General features: G+C 35.1%; 2 protein-coding genes across 3 annotated transcripts in view; one reads left to right on the plus strand and one right to left on the minus strand.

Moving 5' to 3' along the window:
- Positions 1–23006, minus strand: part of LOC140154977 (presequence protease, mitochondrial-like) — a 118324-nt gene that overhangs the window by 13593 nt on the left and 81725 nt on the right. For both annotated transcript variants that reach the window (XM_072177640.1, XM_072177639.1), the window contains 7 exons: positions 22697–22862; positions 22042–22142; positions 21347–21461; positions 20746–20858; positions 19681–19734; positions 18226–18297; positions 10760–10874 (listed from right to left, as the gene is read on the minus strand). In XM_072177640.1, the coding sequence (XP_072033741.1) occupies positions 10760–10874; positions 18226–18297; positions 19681–19734; positions 20746–20858; positions 21347–21461; positions 22042–22142; positions 22697–22862 (736 nt within the window). The remainder of the gene's footprint in view (positions 1–10759; positions 10875–18225; positions 18298–19680; positions 19735–20745; positions 20859–21346; positions 21462–22041; positions 22143–22696; positions 22863–23006) is intronic.
- Positions 3958–5370, plus strand: LOC140154077 (uncharacterized). The gene has a single exon (XM_072176688.1). It carries the CDS (start codon positions 3958–3960, stop codon positions 5368–5370), a length of 1413 nt encoding a protein of 470 aa, XP_072032789.1.

The following is a 23006-nucleotide window of genomic DNA, read 5'->3' on the forward strand; positions in this document are numbered from 1 at the left end:
CGCTTTCTCATCCAAAACTTCCTGTAGCAGGTCAGTTTATTAAGTTAGCTTAGGCCTATTGATCCTAAATTTGCTGGTAGGGTAAAACCTCGTTTTAGGGGTGTTTAAAAAGTCATGCGTTTAGGCCTACACTATCATACTTGAGTGCCCCCCCACCCCGGTGAAATTTGGGACTCATTTGGTCACCGTCCTAAGCGCCCTTGCCCACACGAGTCGCCCAGGAGTAGGCCCTACCCGGCATTATTAATTATTAGTGGTTAGCCCCTAAATACAGTCGCAGATCGTGGTTGTCAATTATCGTTACTTGTGTCCATGGATATGACCCTATGTATAAGTAGTCTTCATAGAATTCACACAGTCTATGCCATGTCATTTACGGATACAAAGAGGATAATAATGTTGAGGGCGCCCACAAAATCTTACACCGTCTTACACAATGTTCCAAGGCAAAGTTCAGTTTAATATTTACTCATCTATCGTACAAGTACAGTCGTTTTATTATGTTATGATGTTGTCTGGATGGGTGGACAGTTGTCACACTGTGGAAAAACAACAACCGGGAATCCGCATTCATTTACAAATAGCATTAAATTAGTATCACATAGTGGCCTCCGTGCAGTGGAAAACCTTAATTCTTTCATCAAAAAGAAATGAAAATGACCAAAAACCGGATCCACCTGTACGCCTATAAAATGGGCACAGAAATTTGTCTCAAATATGAATGAATTTTAAGAAACATACGGGATATGATGAACCAATGACCTGACGCCATGATAGCAGGATCTATTAGTTGTTTTATATACAATGCATATACCGTGTTGTCATAATACCAATATTTGGCATAATATATAACGACTAATATTTAGTATTGTAAATATGCAGTTCATATGCACAAACGAACACTGATCTTTATGATATTCAGGTTGTTGTACATCTCATATAACATGTCATATAGGAGGTCATATGTGTTGACCTTCTCCTATTGTATTTGTTCATCTGTGTATGGAGAGGATTAGCGCCATTAAACGCCATTAAAACTCCATCAGTATTAGGGCGTAGTTCAGTGAACTCACCAGATTGCTATTCCAAGTACTTTGATAAATACAGATAATATGTATTGATGGGTCGAGCGATTGCATTGAGAACCTAATACATTATTCATAACAGTTACGTAATCAATCGATAGTGCGGACACTTTTCATTTGCAAACCACCAAAATTAAGTGATCTTTTAGCGTTGGAAAAGAAACCACGTGAATAGAGTGCCCTCTCAAGAATATCAACTCTCTGGCAATACTTTGGAATTGGTCAAACAAAATGCGAGGAATTTATAATTTTGACCCCTGTATGAATTTTTTGATTGAGTTAATTGTTTTGTTTGTTTTTGTTTGCTTTTGATTCTTTACCTTTATGTCTCTGATCCCTCAATCACCCATGCAACCATCAATCATTCAGTACAAAACAATGATTGATTCATTGAAATGAATTTTGACATGAATGCCAGTTTGTTGTAAGTTGCACTCTAAATCTTTGCAACTGTTTCAGCCTACCATTTGAACATGAATATACTAAAATCTATATACGATGCATTTAGGGGAAGGGTAAAGACCACTTTTTACATCAAAGCCAACTTTCACGCAAAACCAGGTCTACATTAATTAATCCAAATGCCTAGATGCCATTAATTATCGCTGCCCACCCAGTAAATTATTTTCCCTAATTTGAGGCCAAAATAAATTAAATTGCCCACCCAGTATATTATCCTTATTTACCTCTCTGTTTTGAAGCTGATTTTTATTACACATGTTAGTCTTAAACCACCCTAGTTTAATACTAAATTCTCTTGATTCATGTATACTTCTTGTTTTGTGTCCATGACAGCTTTCAGATGGAGGTAGTCATATCATATCACTGCCTTGTTTTGTTTTTGATTGGGATGATCTGCATGGAAGTCACAATATCTGAGGTAACCCATGATACTATCAGATGTCAACAGCAGGACTTCATTCTCAGGCAGAATGATACAATTACAATACAAGCTTATAAAAATGAAACTTGTAACTTTTCTGTATCCTCATCAAATCACCAAGGAATTATGGTGAATATTCTACATTTGTCCGCATGGTCTATTTATGACTACTTCACTCTACAGTCAGAAGGAAATGAATGCTTCAATCAATCTTTTGGCTGGATTGGATCTCCTGGGGAGCCATGCATGATAGTTCTTAATTGTAGCACCATTTATATCAACATGAGAGCTTCTTATATAGTGGAAATACAGGAGAGTAGTTTGCTTTCAACATCAAATGGACATGTATTGCCTGATCCAGCTGATCTCCATGAATCCCAAAATATTAAGTTCTATCAGTGTAAGAATGTCCAGATCTTTGATGACATTTTCCACATTCCACATAATCCATTTCCATATTTGGACTTAGAAGACCTCAATCCATCTTTGAAGATAACTTTAACAGGTGATAAATACTTTAGTGGAACCCCACACCTTCCTCCACCAGACTGATGTTATCATTTTGTTGCTGAGCCAGAATAAAATTAGCAACATTGAACCAGATATTTTTCATGGTTTACGAAACATTCATACACTGGATTTGTCCTTTAACCAAATCTCAAGTATAGAAGTAGGCTCATTCTCCAATTTGTATACATTAAAACGGTTACTCTTGAATGTTAATAAGTTAACTTTTATTTCACAGAATTGGTTAACTGGTTTAGTCAATGTACAAGTACTGTATTTAGGTAGTAACACTTTCAATGAAGTAGAATCAGGCATATTTGCTGACATGGAAAGTTTACAAATCTTGTCAATAACTGATTCTAATTTATCCCTGATGCAAAAACTCCCAGGTAAGCTGCTTTTGATTGACCTGTCTTCAAACATTTTTGCAAATTTCCCTACAGATCTTCCACAGAATTTGACTCATATATCATTTGATAATAATCAACTTTCTTTCCTGAACCACACAATATTTGAAAATACTTCCCCAATGGTATCACTAGTCCTATCAAACAATAAAATAGTGTCTATTCCAAATGATCCGTTCAGTCATCTTTATCATTTGAAAAGCTTAAATTTACATTCTAACACACTCAACGATATACATATAGACCTTTTAAATAATTTAACTAAGTTGGAAACATTAGATATAAGTAATAACAACATTGATTCTTTGCAATTACATGCATTCAAAGATCTATATTCATTGAAAGAGCTTGTTCTAACTAACAACAAACTGAAGATGATTCAAATTGACCCTTTCTATGGGTTGTCAAAATTACAGCTATTATATCTGAGTAGCAACAACATTGAATCATTACCTTCAGGCATTTTCAAAGATATGCCAAAATTGCAAAAGCTTTGGCTGAATAACAACAAATTGAAGATAATTCAAATTGACCTTTTCTATGGGTTGTCGAAATTACAGATATTATACCTGAGTAACAACAACATTAAATCATTACCATCAGGTGTATTCCGAGATTATTAGTTATTAGGTGAAGCGGAGGTATGGTACGGAAATTATCGTGCTGAAGTGTCATACTGGGTGAAGCCGAAGGCTGAACCCAGTATGACACTGAGCGCACGATAATTTCCCGCACTATACCGACGCTGAACCTAATAACTAATTTATCATACCACTAAGTCATTCTAAATATTGACATAATTACGTTTTTAAACATTTTAATTCCTGCTAAATAGGAAAAATATTACAAAAATAGATGACTGTTCCGCAGATTACAGGTTATGCGTGCATTTTACGCTACCGGTTTACGCTGTGATTCGCCTTTATACGCTGTACCTCGCCGTACACGCCAGATCGGCCTTGCGAAATACGCCTCACTGACTAGATATAAACCGTAAAATACGCACTCACTGACTAGATACGAAAATATATCAGGTTAGCGGTGTTCTTTGATGTTTACCTTAGTGGTATGATAAATGCAATTATTAGAAGGGCTTGCATTGACTAACAACAAACTGAAGACAATTCAAATTGACCTTTTCTATGGGTTGTCAAAGTTAGAAGGATTAGATATAAGTAACAATAGTATTGAATCATTACCATCAGGTGTATTCAGAGATCTTCATCTACTACAAAGGCTTGGGCTATACCAAAATAAACTAAGTGTGATACAAACTGAACTTTTCTATGGGTTAACAAAGTTACAGGTATTAGGTCTGCGCAACAATACCATTAAATCATTACCAATGGGTGTATTCAGAGATCTGCAGTTACTGAAAGAGCTTGATCTAAATAACAACAAACTGAAGATAATTAAAATTGACCAATTCTATGGGTTGTCGAAGTTACAGATATTATATCTGAGCAACAATGACATTGAATCATTACCATCAGGTGTTTTCCAAGATGTGCCAATATTGCAAGAGCTTCGGTTGAATAACAATAAACTGAAGATGATTCAAATTGACCATTTCCATGGGTTGACAAAGTTAGAGATATTAACTTTGGGTTACAATAACATTGAATCATTACCATCACATGTATTCAGAGATCTGCAATTATTGCAAGAGGTTGGGCTGAATAACAACCAATTTAAGAGGATTGAAATGGACCTTTTCCATTGGTTGACAAAGTTAGAGATATTAACTTTGGCTTACAATATCATTGAATCGTTACCATCACATGTATTCAGAGATCTGCAATTATTGCAAGGTCTTGCATTGAATAACAACCAACTTAAAGGGACTGAAATTGACCTTTTCTATGGGTTGACAGAGTTAAAGACATTATATCTGACAAATAATAGTATTGAATCATTACTATCAGGTGTATTCAAAGATCTTCAATTATTGCAAGAGCTTGATATAAGTTGCAACAAACTAAAGATAATTCAACTTGACCTTTTTTACAATTTGACAAAGTTGCAAATATTAGATCTCAGTAACAATAGCATTAAATCATTACCATCAGGTGCATTCAGAGATCTTCACCTATTGCAAGAGCTTTGGCTGTTTGACAACAAACTCAAGATGATTCAAATTGACCTTTTTTATGGGTTGACAAAGTTAGAAGCATTAGATCTGAGTAACAATAGTATTGAATCATTACCATCTGGTGTATTTCAAGATCAACAATCCTTGCAATGGCTTGTTCTCGGTGACAACAACTTGAAAAAGATTCAAATTGACCTTTTTTATGGGTTGACACAGTTAGAAACATTGGATCTAAGTAACAATAGTATTGAAGCATTACCATCAGGTCACACATTGGACAATATATCACATCTAATCTTCAATTATAATACGCTTAACACATTCACTCCTTCTCTGTTTAAAGACCTCACACACTTAAGAGAACTACCGGGTGTCCCAAAAAAAGGTTACATGTAGATTTTTGAAAACAATATATGTTAATGTTAACAAATTTGAAATTTCTTTTTATGACATAATCTATGTACCCTCTACTAGTATCCCCGTGAATGTCATGTTCACAACTGACGTAGTTATCCCGCATTCCACCCATGATTCCTGAGCAAGCTGTTTACGTGACATAATGCAACACGAGGTTCATTACTACCGTCACAACCCCAAGCGCATTTGGAGGGCATTTGAGTAGGCCCAGCTATAGCATGGCAGATTGCAGTATTTTATTCTGATGAACAGAGAATCAAACTTCAAGAGTTCAGTCAGAAATGTACAATGATTTTGCACAGCATAACACAGCAGAGCAGCGATTTAAGATTATTAGAAGTTTCACTATCATAACTATGTTGATGACATGGAGATGACAGAGCGTGCAAAAACGCCGTCACCAAAAACACGTTTTTCTCTAATGACCACCTTCCTTTATTTGTTATCAACAAGAGCCAGAAGCCAGAAGCGCTTAAACTGATTTATTTTGAGTGTACAATATTTAACTTGTCAATATGTTTCTTTTGTGCAATAAATTCAACCATTAACAAATAAGGGGAAAATAAAGGTATCAAAGAAAAAAGGAAAACAACTCGTGCTTGTGTTCAACTTTCGATGTGCGATATTTTGATGGTTATAGCCACTCTTGACACCCCTGCCATCTCGCACGCATAAGTTAAGTTACTTTTAGGATACATAGTTGAAACTTTGCACACAAGTGCAAGAAGGATGCGTAAAGAATATCTGAAAATTTGACATTGTTTTGTTGTACCATTACAAAATGCGGTTCATTTTCTACATGTAACCTTTTTATGGGACACCTTGTATATCTTAGTATCAACAGGTTGACTGAAATACCAGAAGATCTCTTCCACCAATCTCATAGAATGCCATTAGAACTATTATCACTTTATGCAAACCAAATTAACAAACTTTATCCATATCAGTTTGTAAATTTGCCTGATTTGAAAGTTCTGGACCTTCAAGATAATAAATTGAATCAAATCCACAGTAGATCCCTGTTTGGTTTGACCAAACTTAAACATCTAGCCCTCGATTATAATGATTTAACAAGGGTAACTAAATCCTCTTTCACAGGAATGACTCTGCAGAATGGCTATCTTAGTGTGGACAACCCTGCCACATGTTGCTTTCTTGAACCATCAAATCAGTCTCAATGTGTTCCAAGAAATGAAAAAACTCCTTACTTGACATGTAAGCAACTTCTTCCCTCTACTGGAGTTAAGTTCTGTATGTGGATTTTTGGCTTTTGTGCTTTGCTTGCAAACACATTAGTTTTTATTTGGGGTTGTCAAACAATAATGTCTAAATCAGCAGATCAAAAAGAAGTGAAGCAAATTGTTTTTATCACAAATTTAGCTGTGGCAGACTTACTTATGGGTCTGTATTTGTTAGTAATTGCATCGGTTGATCAATATTATAATGAGTACTTTCCTACATTTGCTACACTATGGAGAAACAGTATGCTTTCCAAAGTAACTGGATTTCTATCAGTCTTATCAAGTGAAGCATCCCTTCTTTTTTTAACCATTATAGCTGTGGATAGACTTTGGGCATTTAGACAAATCTTTATAACACACAAGCTTTTTGGCAAAAAGACACAAGTATTGCTGGCAACATTTGCTTGGGTTACTGCTCTTGTATTAAGCATAGTACCTGCAATTTTCAATGATGATAAATTATATCAATTTTCTGATGTATGCATTGGGTTACCATTAGTAAGAAGTAAAATATACAGAAGAGAGTACGACAGCATTACCATACATTACAACTTCAATAGACAAGATGATCATTTGCATTTGCAAACATTTACACAAACTGGTTCACAAATAGGAAACTATTTTTCAATTGGTCTCTTTCTTGGGTTTAATTTCCTGTTATGTTTAATGATCGCAATATGTTACATAATCTTATTCATATACATCTGGAAATCAGGATTTGCTTTGCTTACAACTGATATCAAAATGGCTCTAAAGATGGGTGCTATCGCATTGACTGACCTCACATGTTGGTTTCCTATTGTCCTCTTGGGTATTCTAGCACAGACAGGAGTTGCGGAACTCCCCTCTGAATGGATCCCCTGGATTACAGCATTTGCTTTACCGATCAACTCTGTACTCAATCCATTTTTGTATGCTACTATAGATCGTGTGTCAAACCATTACGTACATCGAATACACCGAAATATTCACAATGAAATGGAGACAATATTGTAGACTTGTACATTTCATTTCATTTTATCAATTCCTTTCCTGCTGCCCTTTATAAGGTTAAATACCACTAATTATGTATTACACAGGTTTCAATGGGAAAGGGGCTAATTTCAGGTGGAATTTTCTCATATTCAGAACTCTCAAAGTTAAATGCAACTAATATCAAGTGAAACTATATGATTTAGATGCCAAATGATCAAAAACTCAACATAGGTTGACTTGAGAATTTTCTCGTTTTAACGCACTGAACCGTAAACACCTTAAAATGGCAGTGCGTCCTGAAAGCTGAAACTTACAATATGATAGGGCGAATATTTACTAAAAACTGAAGCAGTGCGTATGAATTTTGGTACTTTTACAAGAAAAATGTCATATAATGAGAGAAAATATACCATTTTGAAGCATAAAACCCTAAAAAGTACTTTTTTGGCTATATAACTTTATCAATTTCAGCGATTTTAATACAGTCTTTTCAAATGCCATGCAAATAAATAGTTACTCCTTGTATTTCCTTGTATCACCCAGGCCATTAGTGGTATGTAACCTATACCTGCCCTTAAGAATCCGTATCGGATAGCAACAGTATTTATTGTGGGACATGAGAGCACACCAGACACACCAAATTGCATTCTGCAAAATATTTTGCAAAAATATCCTGATGATATCAAACAATTTTCATTTTTTGAAGGAAAAGCTGACTATGATTTGAATATTTTGACCTTTTGCATTGAAGATATACATTTTTCCCAAAAAGACCTACAAATGTTAGGTCTTCTTGGTGTGTCTGATGTGCTCCCAGGTTCTATAAAAAATACTGTGCAAACATTGCTATCCAATTCCTTAGGGAACAAACCAAAAGATCGATGACATCCTATAAACGTAACTAGTTTCGTTTCTCAGCCAACCCCTCCCTCCCTACCAGAAACGTAATAATGAAATGTTGAAAATTTTGACATAATAATAATAAAGACACATTCTTCTGACCGATGTTTTTGTACAAACGTAATCAAGTATTTTTACCCCCTCCCCCTTAAACGAAACTTTCGTTTATAGGACGTCATCGATCTTTTGGTTTGTTCCCTTAAATATTGCTATATTTTATTACAATGTACATTCAACCTAAAAGTTTTGTAAATATAAAGAATGAAATTACTGACAATTTGCGTATCAGATGTAAATCCTTGAAAAAATCAGACCCACTATTTAATTATTAACTTATAATGTGCTACATGTATATATGTCCATAATGCATTGTAAATGAACTATTTCAGACTCTTTTTGAAATTCACACTCCCTGCGTTGAAGATTAAGATAATGTCTTCCATAGGGGGTGTATGGATTTCAAAACGAATGGCCAAACTCTTGATGTGATAAGGTTACTCAGCAATTAAGCCAATTATGCTTCTTGAGAATTATTTGCCACAGCTCAGAAAATTATCTTTAGTCACCTCTCAAGCAGGGGTAGCACGAGCACAAAAAATCAAGGGGTCCAATTTAATTTTTCTGGACCCTTTGGTACCTGCAAAACCAACATTTATGGGGTCCGGTGAGAATTTAAGGAGTCCATCTGTCCGAAATTCTAAACTTCTGAACTTGTCAAATATTCCAGTAAAATAATTAGTGTTGTTGGCCTTTGGTGATTCAAAAGATTTACTGATCTTTTTATTTTTTTATTTTTAATTGATGATTTATGCCTCCGTGCATCGTGAAATTAAGGAGTCCATATAGTTTTTATCGGACCCTTTGGTCACTTTCAACTTGAGATTTAAGGAGTCTAAAATGGGTAAAATCAAAAAATAAGGAGTCCCTGGACGCGCAAATTCCTTAAATGCGACCCCTGCTCTCAAGGCACTACAGCCCATGATGTTTTCTGTAGACATTACATAACAATGAGACCTATCACCAACACAATCAAGATTTAGTTTTGAGCTGATTTTCTAAGATATTAGATCTTAGAAGCAAAATCATGTATCACAATTGCCCATATAACACCATGGGGGATAAGGCTATCACTTCTTTGTTCTTACATCAAAAGGAAACATTCCTTAGGTGTAAAGTTTACTGGGGTTATAAGAAAAAATTGAGCTTTCTTTAGATGCCAAAATGGGAGGGGGGTTTAAGTAGGGGATGAAGTTGGGTCACCGACACTTACCGTGGCTGTGTACGCTAAGCGTTGTTTCTTTTGAGGAATTGAGCTTTATTGATACGTATGTAATGTTTTTCCTGAACCATGAAATGGTATCAGCCTATATGAGTGTATCTTACTTCCTTACTTCCTTTAGATATCTCGAAATGCCAAGAAGGTGTGACCCTCTGAGTGGTGTCAAATGATAGACAAAAAAGTAAAAAATATAATTAAAATAATTTCCCAAACAGGGGTGACACTCCTCAAAAGACATGAGTCAATAATTGTGGGTTCTTTTTATATATCTTGAACTGCCAAGAAAGTATGACCCCCCTGAGTGGTGTCAAATCAAAGAGAAAAAAGTACAGAATATAAAAAAAATTTCCCCACCAGGGGTGACACTTTGTTATAAGACTTAGGTCAATATTCCTTCTTTGGGTCCTCTTCACATATGCAAAGAAGGTATGAACCCCCGCGTGACAAATGGTATAACACAATATACTGCCGAAGTACCGTGGTTCAGCTTTGGTGTGGTAACCGCTCTAGTTTATAAACACAAGCAAAGAAAATCCAGATTTGTAAACACCAACTGCATATAATTTGCCTATTTAAAAGGAAAGAATCTCTTTGTTGAATTAGTGGGGTACACTTGAGCAACAATGCCTCGTGTAGCTTAGTTGTGCAATAACACACAGATACGCTACAAGTTGAATGTCTCCATTGATGTAACTTCTACTCATATGTGTCCATGAGTAATGTGTTCATGAGTAAAGATGAATAATAGGTCTATATGGATTTTGATGCAATTTCAGCTGAGTTATCCTTGGGTAAGTTTTCCCTCAGAGGCCATCAGAACTGGCATAGGTAACAATCTAGTCAAATATCTTTATACATTGGTTTTGGTAAATTACCAAAATACATCACATCAAAACATTCTGATAGTAACATTTCCCTGGTATGCAACAAAATGTACATTATGTGTACAAATACAATATTTATGATCACTTACTGCTGAAAATATGGATAGTTTGGCCTCATCAATGTCTTGTTGTGTGTAGTCTCCTTTGATTGCCCACTCAACAGAATGACTGAATGATTCCAAGGTATTGATGGAATTGGGATCCCTGAAAAATAACATGAAAGTATATTCATAAGCATTTTATTTTATGTACAAGTCAAAAGGAAACTTGTGTGAAAATCACTTATTGTGTATAAATTCAGCTTAAGGGGTCTCATAGCGACCATTTCCAGGTTAGCCCCTGTTTGTGTTGAAAAGTACCCATGACCTACATCAACTATCATGTGTGAGAAATGCCATGGGTCAGTACATGTTATATATGCTATTTGGAATTAAGGTTGGTCTGAATCATGGCTTGTTTTAAAAATGCCGAATTCCAGTTTTTAAAAATTCTATATTCATTAGTCTGTGTACTTAAAATTTGAACTGAAAAATTTTGGCTTTTAAAATTTTTAACAAACTTCTATCAATTTTTAATTATGATGTTTCACCCTTTTCCATCTGAAATCGTCCACATGGTCAATGGGGGGAAATCTTGCTAATCTTGTTGCCAACGAGCGCATATTTTTGCCTCGCGCCCGACGCAAAAAACGCAGCAAGCCGCATGCGTTTCCCAGCGCGATTCACCCTGACAGTGTATCTCGCGCGGTGCTGCCAACAAAACATGATCGAAAACATGGCCGGCCGGGAATTTCATACGGCTTAACAAACAATTATTCCTCTTTTTTATGGAAAATATTCCTTGGATTTTCGGAAAACGTGCATGGAAGGTGTATCTTAATTATGACTACAAGCTGCGCAAATTGCAGGAATCAAGATGATCTCATTTGAAAACATGGGTTGTTTGATTGCTGTCTACTGCCACTTTTGATACAAAACGGCGATTTAAAACGTGTTCATTTTCGTGCATGTTTTCAATTTTTCGTTCAAGCTAACAGATTCATTATAGAATCCTCTTAGAGCCGTTTTTTCATTTTTTTAAATTTCCGTCAAAAAACAAAAATATACACCAGTATTGCCTAAATTAGCCTGAAACTGTCAAATTTCAACCATTTGTATCAAATATCTATAATAAATTACTGAGTTTTTCGAATTGGTAAGGCTAAAACTTCTACGTTTTTACATTATTTCGAAAACGGATTTTTGCGCTATGTAGAGTAAAGTTGTCCGCACCCCAATAAAACGTCAAATTTTGTTTTTGTTTACGTTAAGGGTGTCAAATTATGTTAATTAGTTTCAAAGGTACTGGTAGCGCACTGCATGCTCAAACTTTTCACGCCAACACAATACACTAATGTTGACATAGCCTGAAATAGCCTGAAATTGGCCTTCTGTTTTGGCATTGGTGTGAAGATACTATGCCTGTAGTCTGGATGGTCATTGAATTACCTATTATACAATCACACAGTATTATATAATACCAGGGACTGTGTATGAACACCTAATTAGTCACACATCAATAAAGTCAACATTTACTCAAAAGGATGAAATGTCCTTTTTGGAAGATTGTCAACATCTCATAATGTCCTTTTTGTAGGTCAAGATTGCCATCATGAACATCTCATACCTATAAGGGATGCACCATTTGATACTCGGGGGGTAGGAAGTAATAAAAAATCAATTTTGGATTTATAAAAAATCCAAAATTTATTTAAAGAAAGAAAGGAAGTTGGGGTCGGGGAAAGAAATTTTTAAGTATGCCTGTAGTCTCAACTATTACATGACACAGTAGAAGCAACTATTACATGACACAGTAGAAACTCAATTAACATCTATTGTTTATTCAACTAATTTGTCAGCATTAGCATGTATTCTGTGTTCAACCATGGAAAAAGTAGTTATCTACTATTTCCATGGTTCAACAGAGTCTGTTTTTATGGAACAGTAGAGTGTTTGTTTATTGAATTAGTTTGTAAGCAATTATAATTATTGTGCTAATTATAACATGGTCCAATTGCCTATTTGCCTTTCAAACCACTGAATTTTATTTACCATGAATAGGCCTACTCTGCTCTTTGTGGTAATGCTATGTTATCAGCATTGTATTATCATAACTTTATATGAAACAGAGTGTAAGGAAATGTGAATAAAATTGTTTCATCTGCACAGTGGTGCAGCCAGGACTTTGTCAGGGGGGGGGGGAATTGTCACAAATGGGCTAAAAAGTAAAAAGTACAACAAATTTATCCAAAATGGGCTAACAAATAAAAAGTACAACAAGTAGGTGCATACAAATCTTAAATATCAGGTCAGCCAGCATACCACAGGGGGCCAAGAGGGAAGTGAATAAAAGTATCTGCTCAGTGATGTAGCCAGGACTTTTGCAGGGGGAAGCAAGGTTCATTTCAAGGTGGGGAGGGGCAAGCTTGGATGACAATGGTAAAAAGTGGGCTAAAAGGTACAACAAAAATTGTTCAAAATGGGCTAAAAAGTACTGTAAATGCATAAAAATCTTAAATATCAGGGCGGCCAGCATTAAACAGGGGCAAGACTTCTCACAGTGGATATGATATGGTGGCAAGAAGACGGTTCATGATCTATTGCAATTTCAAGCCATTGATTTACATGGAAAGGATACTAAATATTATATTTCTAAAAGATAATCTCCTCTCATACCATTAATCACATTAAATAAAACATTTACATGTACACAAAATATACAAAATTTACAAACCGCGAAAGACTCTGACCGCGAAAGACGGGTGATCGCTAGTTTCTAAAAGATGGTAAAAATTTTAAAAAAATACAAAAACGGATCCTAGATTTTCATACCTAGTTTTTAAAAATCAATCAGAATTAAATTTGTACTAAATAAATAATTAGTTACGGTTAACATAAATTTTGATGATTTTCTCCAAAATTGAGCATTTTTAAATTAATCTGATGTCACCACTGGATTCGTAAGGTAATTTCAGGCTGTTTGTCAGATAGGCAAAAACATGTTTTGAAAAAGTCCCAATATGCACCCCTAAATATCATTCAATATATCTACAACTTGGCCAATCAGCTGACAGGAAGTCCCCCTCTGTTAAAGCTGAGTTTATTCTTTCAACTACCCATAATTTTTCGTCCACAGCTAGCTAAAGTGAAATCTACAGGTTATTTGTATAAAAGAGTGATTTTACTGTAAATTTTCTCCAAATTCCAAGATATATTAGGTGAGTAAACTTTTTGTAAACTATACTATATATATTTATCTAATTACATGTGCAATTTCATAAAATTTCATTACTATTTAGGGGTGCATATTGGATGATGAAATTTAGACCCTCTTTAATCGGATTCAGAATTATGCAGTACCATGCACAATGTACTCTGCAATGACCATGGTAATATCTTAATATTGCACATGAAATTGGTTCAATATTATTATTATAATATACAAAACTTGACTCATCCAATATAACTTGGAATTTAGAGAAAATTTGCAGTAAAATCAAATTTTGATGCAGATATACTGTAGATTTCACTTCAGCTAACGGTCATTAACAGTCACATAGTTCATATGTCTAACACTCAATGAGAAACTGAGCGCATGGATGAGTCTCATGTGTAAAAAATGTATCACCAAATTTTGACAACTTGTTCTTTAATCTTATTCATTTTGCTACTTCTTAAACATGTGTCTCCAGAGTGTAGACTAATTTTATATACCGGTAGTTTGCTGGTCAAGCTTACGGTATTTTATTGATTGTGTAACTTGTATATTATTTAATGTTTTAGTATATTAAGGTGTGTATAATGAGTTTTATCATATGCTTATTTTTCATGTGTACTATTTTGTTCAGCATGTAGGCCCTAGTTGATTTTGTATTAGTGTATGTAGTTTTAAGATTCTGTGCAGCGCCTTGAGGCTGTTTTTACATCATAGGGCGCTTTATAAATCCCATGTATTATTATTATTATTATTATTTCAGTAAACAAACATGTAATTAAGTTGATCTGTAGTGACGCATTTTTATGCAAGGTTTCCGAATTTTGCACTTTTTTGGACTGATAATTTTTGGGCCTTGGATGCAAAATTCGGAAACCTCCCACAAAAAAATCATCACTACAAATGCAACTTTATTACATGTTTTGTGACTTAAATAACAAGTTGTCAAAATTTGGTGATACATTTTATTGGTCAAATTTGTTCATAATTTTTCTTTCATGACTGCCATCTAACATTTGTACAAAGAAATATAGAACAAAAAGGCAATTTCATAAGACCAGATCTCCGAATGCATTTATGAAAATGTATTTGTATAAATCATGTAATCCATTTTCGAGGATTACTGAAAAGGTGTTTTTTGAAAATACTGAATTTGAAACTGGAAATTATTCAATGTTGTGCCATTTTTCCTTGGTGTCCATAATCTGTCCAAACTGCCTATTCAAAACACGCATATAAAATTGGCTATTACTTCAGAACCATTTATCCTATTGAGGTTATTCAAAGACTGAAATGCTCCATTTAATGAGCTCTTTAATATAAGGTATGATTCTACAATACAGGAGAAACTTAAAATTTTCATGGTCATCCCTACTAATACACAAGTGTTTGAGAGGAGATATAGATACAAATGAGGTTTATTAATGTACTTCATGTATAGTACTTTCAACAATACAATGTCCCTCTGAAACAAAGATGGCCAAATGGTAAGAGATTGGATGGTACAAGATAAAATGGCAAGTCGTGATGCAATTGGGTTTTACCAGATGGCTGTAAGACAATGTTGAATGTTGTTGGATATAAATGTCAAATTGGTAAAGCACATTCCTATTGCTATTTTATAAATAATGAATGAATGTCTTTATTTTACTTGAAATTAGTTCTGTGCATTATGCATAGCATTTTAGCTACACATAAGTCGGTATATATAATATTATAGTCAATCAAAACAGCTGAAATAGTGCTCGTAGTGCATGTAATAAAATACACAAACCACATAATGTTATTACAGCATGATTTTATTACTCTGGAGTTCCACACCCCAAAGATGATCATTAGAAAAAATTGCTGCTGAATTCTGAACTGCAAGAAGAACTCCAAAACAAATTACTCAGCATGGAAAGTGCACATGCTTTCGCTAAAAGCAACAACACACAGGTTTATTATATATGAGGAGTTTGGCTGCAAATGCAGATAAACAGAATTTTCAAACTTTTTGAGTTAAGGCCAACCGTCACGACATTGGCCCTATAACGGACTATTCTGTTTAAAATCCACACACCCACTGTGGAAGATTTCACAGCCATCTAAATTCCTGTTGTACTTTCCAGCTGAACGTTTTTACATTTTTGTATTAAATTCAAGCTGAAATTGATTAAATCCATTTTTATTCAAATCATGAAATGTCAAAAATGTGACTTGTTCCTGGTCTTGTCAGAGCAGGTCACAAATTAGCCTAAAATTGGACAAAATTCCAAAATCTTCCACACCTTTATCACTCATTATGGATGAAATTGGTTGGATCTAGAATCATTCAATTTTTTTAATTTGGTTGCAATTCAAAAATCCTTCACAAGGGGGTAGGGGTTTCAAACAGAATAGCCTAATGCTTGCTTTAAACTGACATCCTGTTTTAAGAATTCCACAGTAAATTATTGTTAACTATGGTCAAAAGTAGTGCATATATTAACTTGTCAGTTTCTTGAAATTTGACCAGTTATCTTTGCCTTGATCTCAATTGATATTTATATTGGTTTTGCATCTCAACTCGGTATTTTCTGTTGTGCCAGATATTTACATGTATTTTGTAAGCAAAGTGCAAGACCATTGTAAGTGCAGTGGAATGTAATAGCTGCCTTGTGTAAAGCACCTATTATTTGCAGCACCACCCCCATTGTTAATGGTTAATGGTCTGTATTACTTTTCCTGATGGCCTCTAAGCTAACCCAAGATATTGCCTTTACATGTAGTTAGCATTCTTCATGTGTTACTGATCCAAAGTAAGTACATTTTATTGCAAATGGCAGCTATTACATTCTACTTCACTTACTAAAGTCTAGCACTCCACCCACGATGTTGTCTTTGTGAGATTATTTATAAATGTTTGTGAAGTCTAGACAGTCAATTGAAAGTTACAGGTAGAAACAAGACTATCGTATTTGACCTAAATATTTCCCCTCCCCTATAATAAGCGCCTCCTTGGGACAACTGTCTAAGAGCCCCTATTTCAATATTCCTGTACAACTTAATTCCAAAATAAAATAACCATCTAAATTTTCCAGCTAAGATATTGATGATTTTGCCTTCAGATGCACTGTATTGTTATTGATTATGTGTGTCAATTCACAATGTTGACTTGTATTTCATCATTTTAATATAAAGCGCCCCCATAATTAACTGACTTAAGCTCAAAGAGCACCAATTAGGTTGAATATGGTCCATCTATCACTTTATTCTAGGATATCTGGTAGAGGTCATTCAGCAAATGGCTCTTTTCAGAGCCACCAAAAACTTTATATTAGCAGATAGGCGAGATCTGCTAGTTCTCTGTAGACAAGGGGCAGTCTTCAGCAAACGGCTCTTTTCAGAGCCACCAAAACCTTTATATTAGCAGATAGGCGAGATCTGCTAGTTCTCTGTAGACAAGGGGCAGTCTTCAGTGAATGGCTCTTTTCAGAGCCACCAAAACCTTTATATTAGCAGATAGGCGAGATCTCCTTGTTCTCTGTTGACAAGGGCAGTCTTCAGTGAACGACTCTTTTCAGAGTCATAAGTAGACAAGGGGCGGTCTACATGTCTCATTCTTAGGTACTTTGTCCTGAAGAAGTCAGAGCTACTCCTGACGAAAGCTTGACAGTTCTAAACTTGTCAGATGGCGAACCGCTAAAAACCCACTAATTGTTATGAATTCCCGTCGTAAAAGCCTATCCCACAACAAGTTTTTAAAGTATATGATTTATAGAATGAAATTTTGCAAAACTTTCAAAGTGTTATTTTTCAGTAACATTTATAGGTTAATAAATGCGTTATCACTTGTCGGGAGTGAAATTGTACAAAATAATGCATGAGCCCCAAGGGGAAGTGCATTAGACGATCAACATCTCAGTACAAGTGATATGCATTTATTAATCTATTTCATACAAGAGGAAAAAAAATGATTTTTGCTATCTTATAACAAAATTGACACTAAAAATGTTGGAAAATACAAGCAAATATAAATACATCAACCCACAAGAAAAATGAATGTGTCCAAAAGCACTGCGCATAGTATGCGGAGGGCGCGCCCGTGCTTATATCCATAATGCATGCTTTGCATTTTCTAACATTTCCTCCGATTGGTTCTCGCTATCTAAGTGTGTATAGCTAATGAAAATAAATTTTTGGCTGCTTCGGCCAATAATACCAAGTCAACCCTTAAGGTCAGCCTTCCAGGAACTTTTTCCTCCTTGAAAGTACATCCTCTATGAATGCTGTAATTACTACCTGCATCATATTAAGTGTGATATGGTTTGATATTACTCACCTATATGAATAGAATTTAAATACACCATCTGTGCCCATACTAGCTCCACTTCCATATGCACCACCTTTCTCCCTATATATGAAGGTAAACAAAGATAAGAATGATTAAATATTAGTGGTGCTAAGGTTATTAAAATTAATTAATTAAAAATGTTGCCTCTTGAACTACATGCATATTATATTGTTATTTTTTATATTTAGGAGCAATTTTACATGACCTTAATCAGCCGCTCACACAGGGAATGTGAATTTCAAATGGGGTTACCTGAATGGGTGGGTCCATTTGAAATCTACACCCCCTGTGTGAGAGATTAAGGTCACATATTCTATCGAAGGTGCATGATTTCACCTGGAACTGTCCAAACAGAGTGCTGGATTCAAATTCCTTGTTTGTTTGTTTGTTTTATTTCTTCTTTTGCCTGGGTTACTCATTCAGTGGATGTTTTAAGGTATCCTCTGTTCTTCCATGTATAAAATATACATTAAAATACATCAAAATAATGAAACAAAATAGTTAAATACATAGGATACATAAATATATAAGCATACACAATCATGAATTTAAAATGGGGAAACTAACCCATATTTTACATATTATAAAATACATATTATAAAATACATAACCAACACAGCACATCAAATTTAACTACAAATTGTTTTTATCAAATATAAAATTAAGAATTCAGAATTTTTTCAAGAAAGATACTTAAGATTTCAGATTTCCATTATACTTGCCAAAATACAGCATAAAAGACATGTTTTGGAAACTAAATAATTTACATAGTTTAAGATTTATGACACAATAGAATTTACATAACAAGAAAATTCATCATTTAGTATTTGAATTAAATAAACATATTTCTCAAATTATAAAACAATCAAAGATTTTTAACACACTAAAAATTGATACAGTAAGAAATTTCATCAGCATTTCAATTATATATACACATTTGAAATTCCTTCCTCAAGGGTGCTCTTGGAAGAACAGTGGGTGTAACAAAGTGGGCGATACATCACAACTCTCTCAGGACATCTGCAACCAAACAGGCTTGACTTGCCACACATAATATACCATTATTTTGTACATGAAATATAACAGAACGAGACATGTGAAAAATTGCCTATTACTTGCAGATCTCTATCTGTCAATTTTTAAAAGTGATTGCCCATGAATTTTAAATGCAGCAGAATATTAAAGCAAATTAGTTGAGGGTAAAAATTAAGGATTTTAAATACAAACAATATTCAAGTCTAATTTTAGAAGCAAGAGGAAAACCGAAAAAAAAAAAAAAAGGCTGTGAGGACAAGCATGGATCGGCAACCAAACTCATATGTGGCAGCGCAGGGAATTGAACCCAGGCCGCAGCAGTGAAAAACAATTGAGAAGACCACTACCACTACACTACCCCGTTCTCCCAATAATGCCCAGACTGGAATATTGAGAAGATGTACATACCTGATTTCCCTATGTAAAAACTTTGCTGACATCAAACGAGCAAGGATTCTCAACCTGTAAAAGAAATGGAAGTCTCTATTTAGTTTTTAATTTTAGCAGTTGTAGACCATTCCTATAATTGGCACTTTCCTGCAGTTGATGGGGGTGAACATTGATATCACATTGATATTTCAAGTGATATCGATTAAAATAATTGAAACTGTGGCAGCCCATTCCTCACCGGTGTATTGGTAAGAGATTTGATTTGAAATACAGCAGTCCCTGGTTTGCTTCCCAGGCCTATATCCTATATATCTAATATAGAGAAAACGGAAGTCCGAGAATAGGCATGGAACAATCCGTTTATATCAAGCTACTGACTCCTAAAAGTAACCAACTAGTGACATATCAACATATATAATGTAGCATTTGATTCTCTTAACACTGTTCGCATTTGCACGGATCTACCATCTTGCTACGAAAATGAGGTTCTCCCTGCAAACACATGCGCAAAAAGTGCATTTTTATTTCTCACGCTTTTCTAGCAATGCGCCGGGTGCTTTTGCAAAGCGTCATGCAGTAATTAAAGCATGCGTGTGACCGGCGATGCACACACACACCACTCACTTTGCGGTAGAACCTCGCTTTGAGATGACCGTGCAAAGGGACAATACAATTATTAATAATGGTTCAGAAGACTGACAATTTTATAAGGTTATCTCAGCAATTAGTTGGTATCATGCCTTCACTTTTTTTAGACTTTAAGAATGTGTCCTATGATTGACAAAAGATATCCATGGGCGTATCCGGAACTGGGAGCCTCAGACTGCATGACTGCTATACACCACAAAAGGCTGGTTTTGCATAAACTTTCAAATATTTTTGTATAAACACCTGCTGGGCACTTCCTGAAACAGGCCTGGATGTGCCACTGTTATCTTTTAAAAAGTGATGATTTCCACATTTCATTTAAAGTGACACATTTTTTTTAATCGTTACAACCATGCACTGAGCATAATCAAAAGGTTAAAAAATATCCAGCCTCATTCACCCCTCAGAAGTAACATTTGTATCTTGGTTTCTTACGTTGGGAAATCTGGATGTGTATATGGCACAGCTTGAATACCTCTGCTCATATAATTGACAGGGAATGGAAGCTCATAGTGATTCCTCTCTTGGGATGGTACAAAACCACATGCCTGAAAGCAAATTGGAAACAAAGTATTTCACTGATAATGGTTGAGTCTGACACATCAAAATTCAACAGAAGATCCAAATAATTTGTAGATTAATTGCCATAAAAAGTCATAAACTATACATTCTTAACATCTCAAGAGTATCTAACGTTACATTGGATGAGGCAGGCTTTTCAGTAAATATCAAAATTGATGGGTATCAATCAATTTGATATACAGCCTGTATTAAACACAATGATTCCCATGCTAAACTTCCTACATCCCTGTGTGTGGTACAAATGAATAGCTATGGGTCTCCTTTATCTCTGTACAAAATATTTTTCTAAACTGCTGTATCACATGATCAGGAGTGTAAATGTTTAAATCAACATGTATTACTTGACATCAAAGATGTTAATCAAGAAAACTTGATCTAAATTCTGACTCATGAACAATGTTGACATCAGTTAAAATATAACTTTTGAAACTACCATTATTGAAAATTGGCTTACCTGCTTGACAAACATTGCTTCATTATTTCCAGCTTGGCCTGGTAATGTTTCTAGAAATGATTCAAGTTCTGATAAGGCAGAACTCATAAATTCTGGACTGGAATTTATTGCACACCTGTTAAAAAAAACACACAAAAGTTTACAGAAACAAATTAAAAAATTTGACTTGCCTAGTTAGTCACATTGGGTATTCCAGTTGAAATCCTGTGAAAGTCATGACCTTAATCTAAATGATGGCTATCCCATGCAAATGTTATAAGTGTTATAACAAAACCACCATGAAATCACTATTAAACAACTCTTCCTATATCTTTGTACAGGAGCCAACTGTTGTTAGTCAGTGATGAATCCACACTTGTACAGTAGTGTATACACGAACGCAATATAACGGAAGCTCGCATATGCATTATACACATTACACATAAAATTCTTCATGCCTGGAACATGTGTGCGTATGTTGAATTGATTATTTTTGAGGAAGCGACTTAACATTGACATTTCATTATGTGGTTTTATTCTTTTAAATACTCATCTTTAGCTTGTTTTCCTTGTTGAAAGGGATGCAATCATGTTTCACCGTTGTTCAGAGCTGCCCTCACACAGTAAACCATCATGTGGATCCATGTTAAACGGTGATGAACAACGGTGAAACATGATTAAACCCCTGAATATAAAAACTGCATGGTTTGTGTTACCTCATATTTTCTTTATTAAGAAGATGGCTTGCCACTTGTTTAAGCTTTGTCATGGTTTCCATCATATCCTCACATTCAGCAATGCCTTTCATGAAAGTGACCTGATAAAAAAGAATTCAAAATGTAGTAATGTGACAAATTAAAGGGAGTATATCAATTTATAATGAAAGATGCAGGCACTTGTATTACAAGAGAGAGGTTAAAGCAATAGAGAGCTCAATGGATTAGATATGACAAAAGAGATGTCAATGAACCGACACTACCAGATTCCTATGACAGCCGCCTGCAAAGGTACACCGTTGCCTCTGTACTTGGCTGGTACTGAGCAGTACCAGGGGAGTACTAGTGCAGTACCAGTACTGCAGTACCACTGCACTGTGTCATTAATTTGAGTCTTTATAGAGGTCACACTTCCCCATACACCTGCCTCCCTAGCTAGGCAAGACATTTTAAACAGTTCCTTATTGAACTATTCCATTTGATATCCACACACTCCCCAGTGGAAGATTTAGCTAGTCTTCTGCAGAGGGAGTATGAGTTACGAATAGAATAGACTTCCATTTGAAATACTCACTCCAGTTGTGGAAGATTTAGCTAAAGCAATTATACAGGGAGAGTATGGGTTTCAAAATAATTAACCCTTTAACATTTTTACCTGTGTCATACCACCCATGAGTTGCTTGAGTCTAGCCACAGGAGTTAGTGAACTACTGGCACCCTTCATGGCGTAGGCATGTCCACTGTTAGCCAATGACATGGCAAGATCTGATGCGCTCATACGCACTAATGTTGACAGACGATCATTGTCACTCATTGTGGGTCTACAACAAAACAAAAACAACAAAATTGATATTTAATCATTTAAACTTATGATCTCAATACAAAATGAAGACCTTTGTACTAGAGCCCAAAACTTTAACATACACTCTTGGTAACTTGTATCGGCCCCAATCTTGAGTTACCAG

This window comes from Amphiura filiformis, chromosome 6 (genome assembly GCF_039555335.1).
Source record: "Amphiura filiformis chromosome 6, Afil_fr2py, whole genome shotgun sequence".
Classification (NCBI taxonomy): Eukaryota; Metazoa; Echinodermata; class Ophiuroidea; order Amphilepidida; family Amphiuridae; genus Amphiura; species Amphiura filiformis.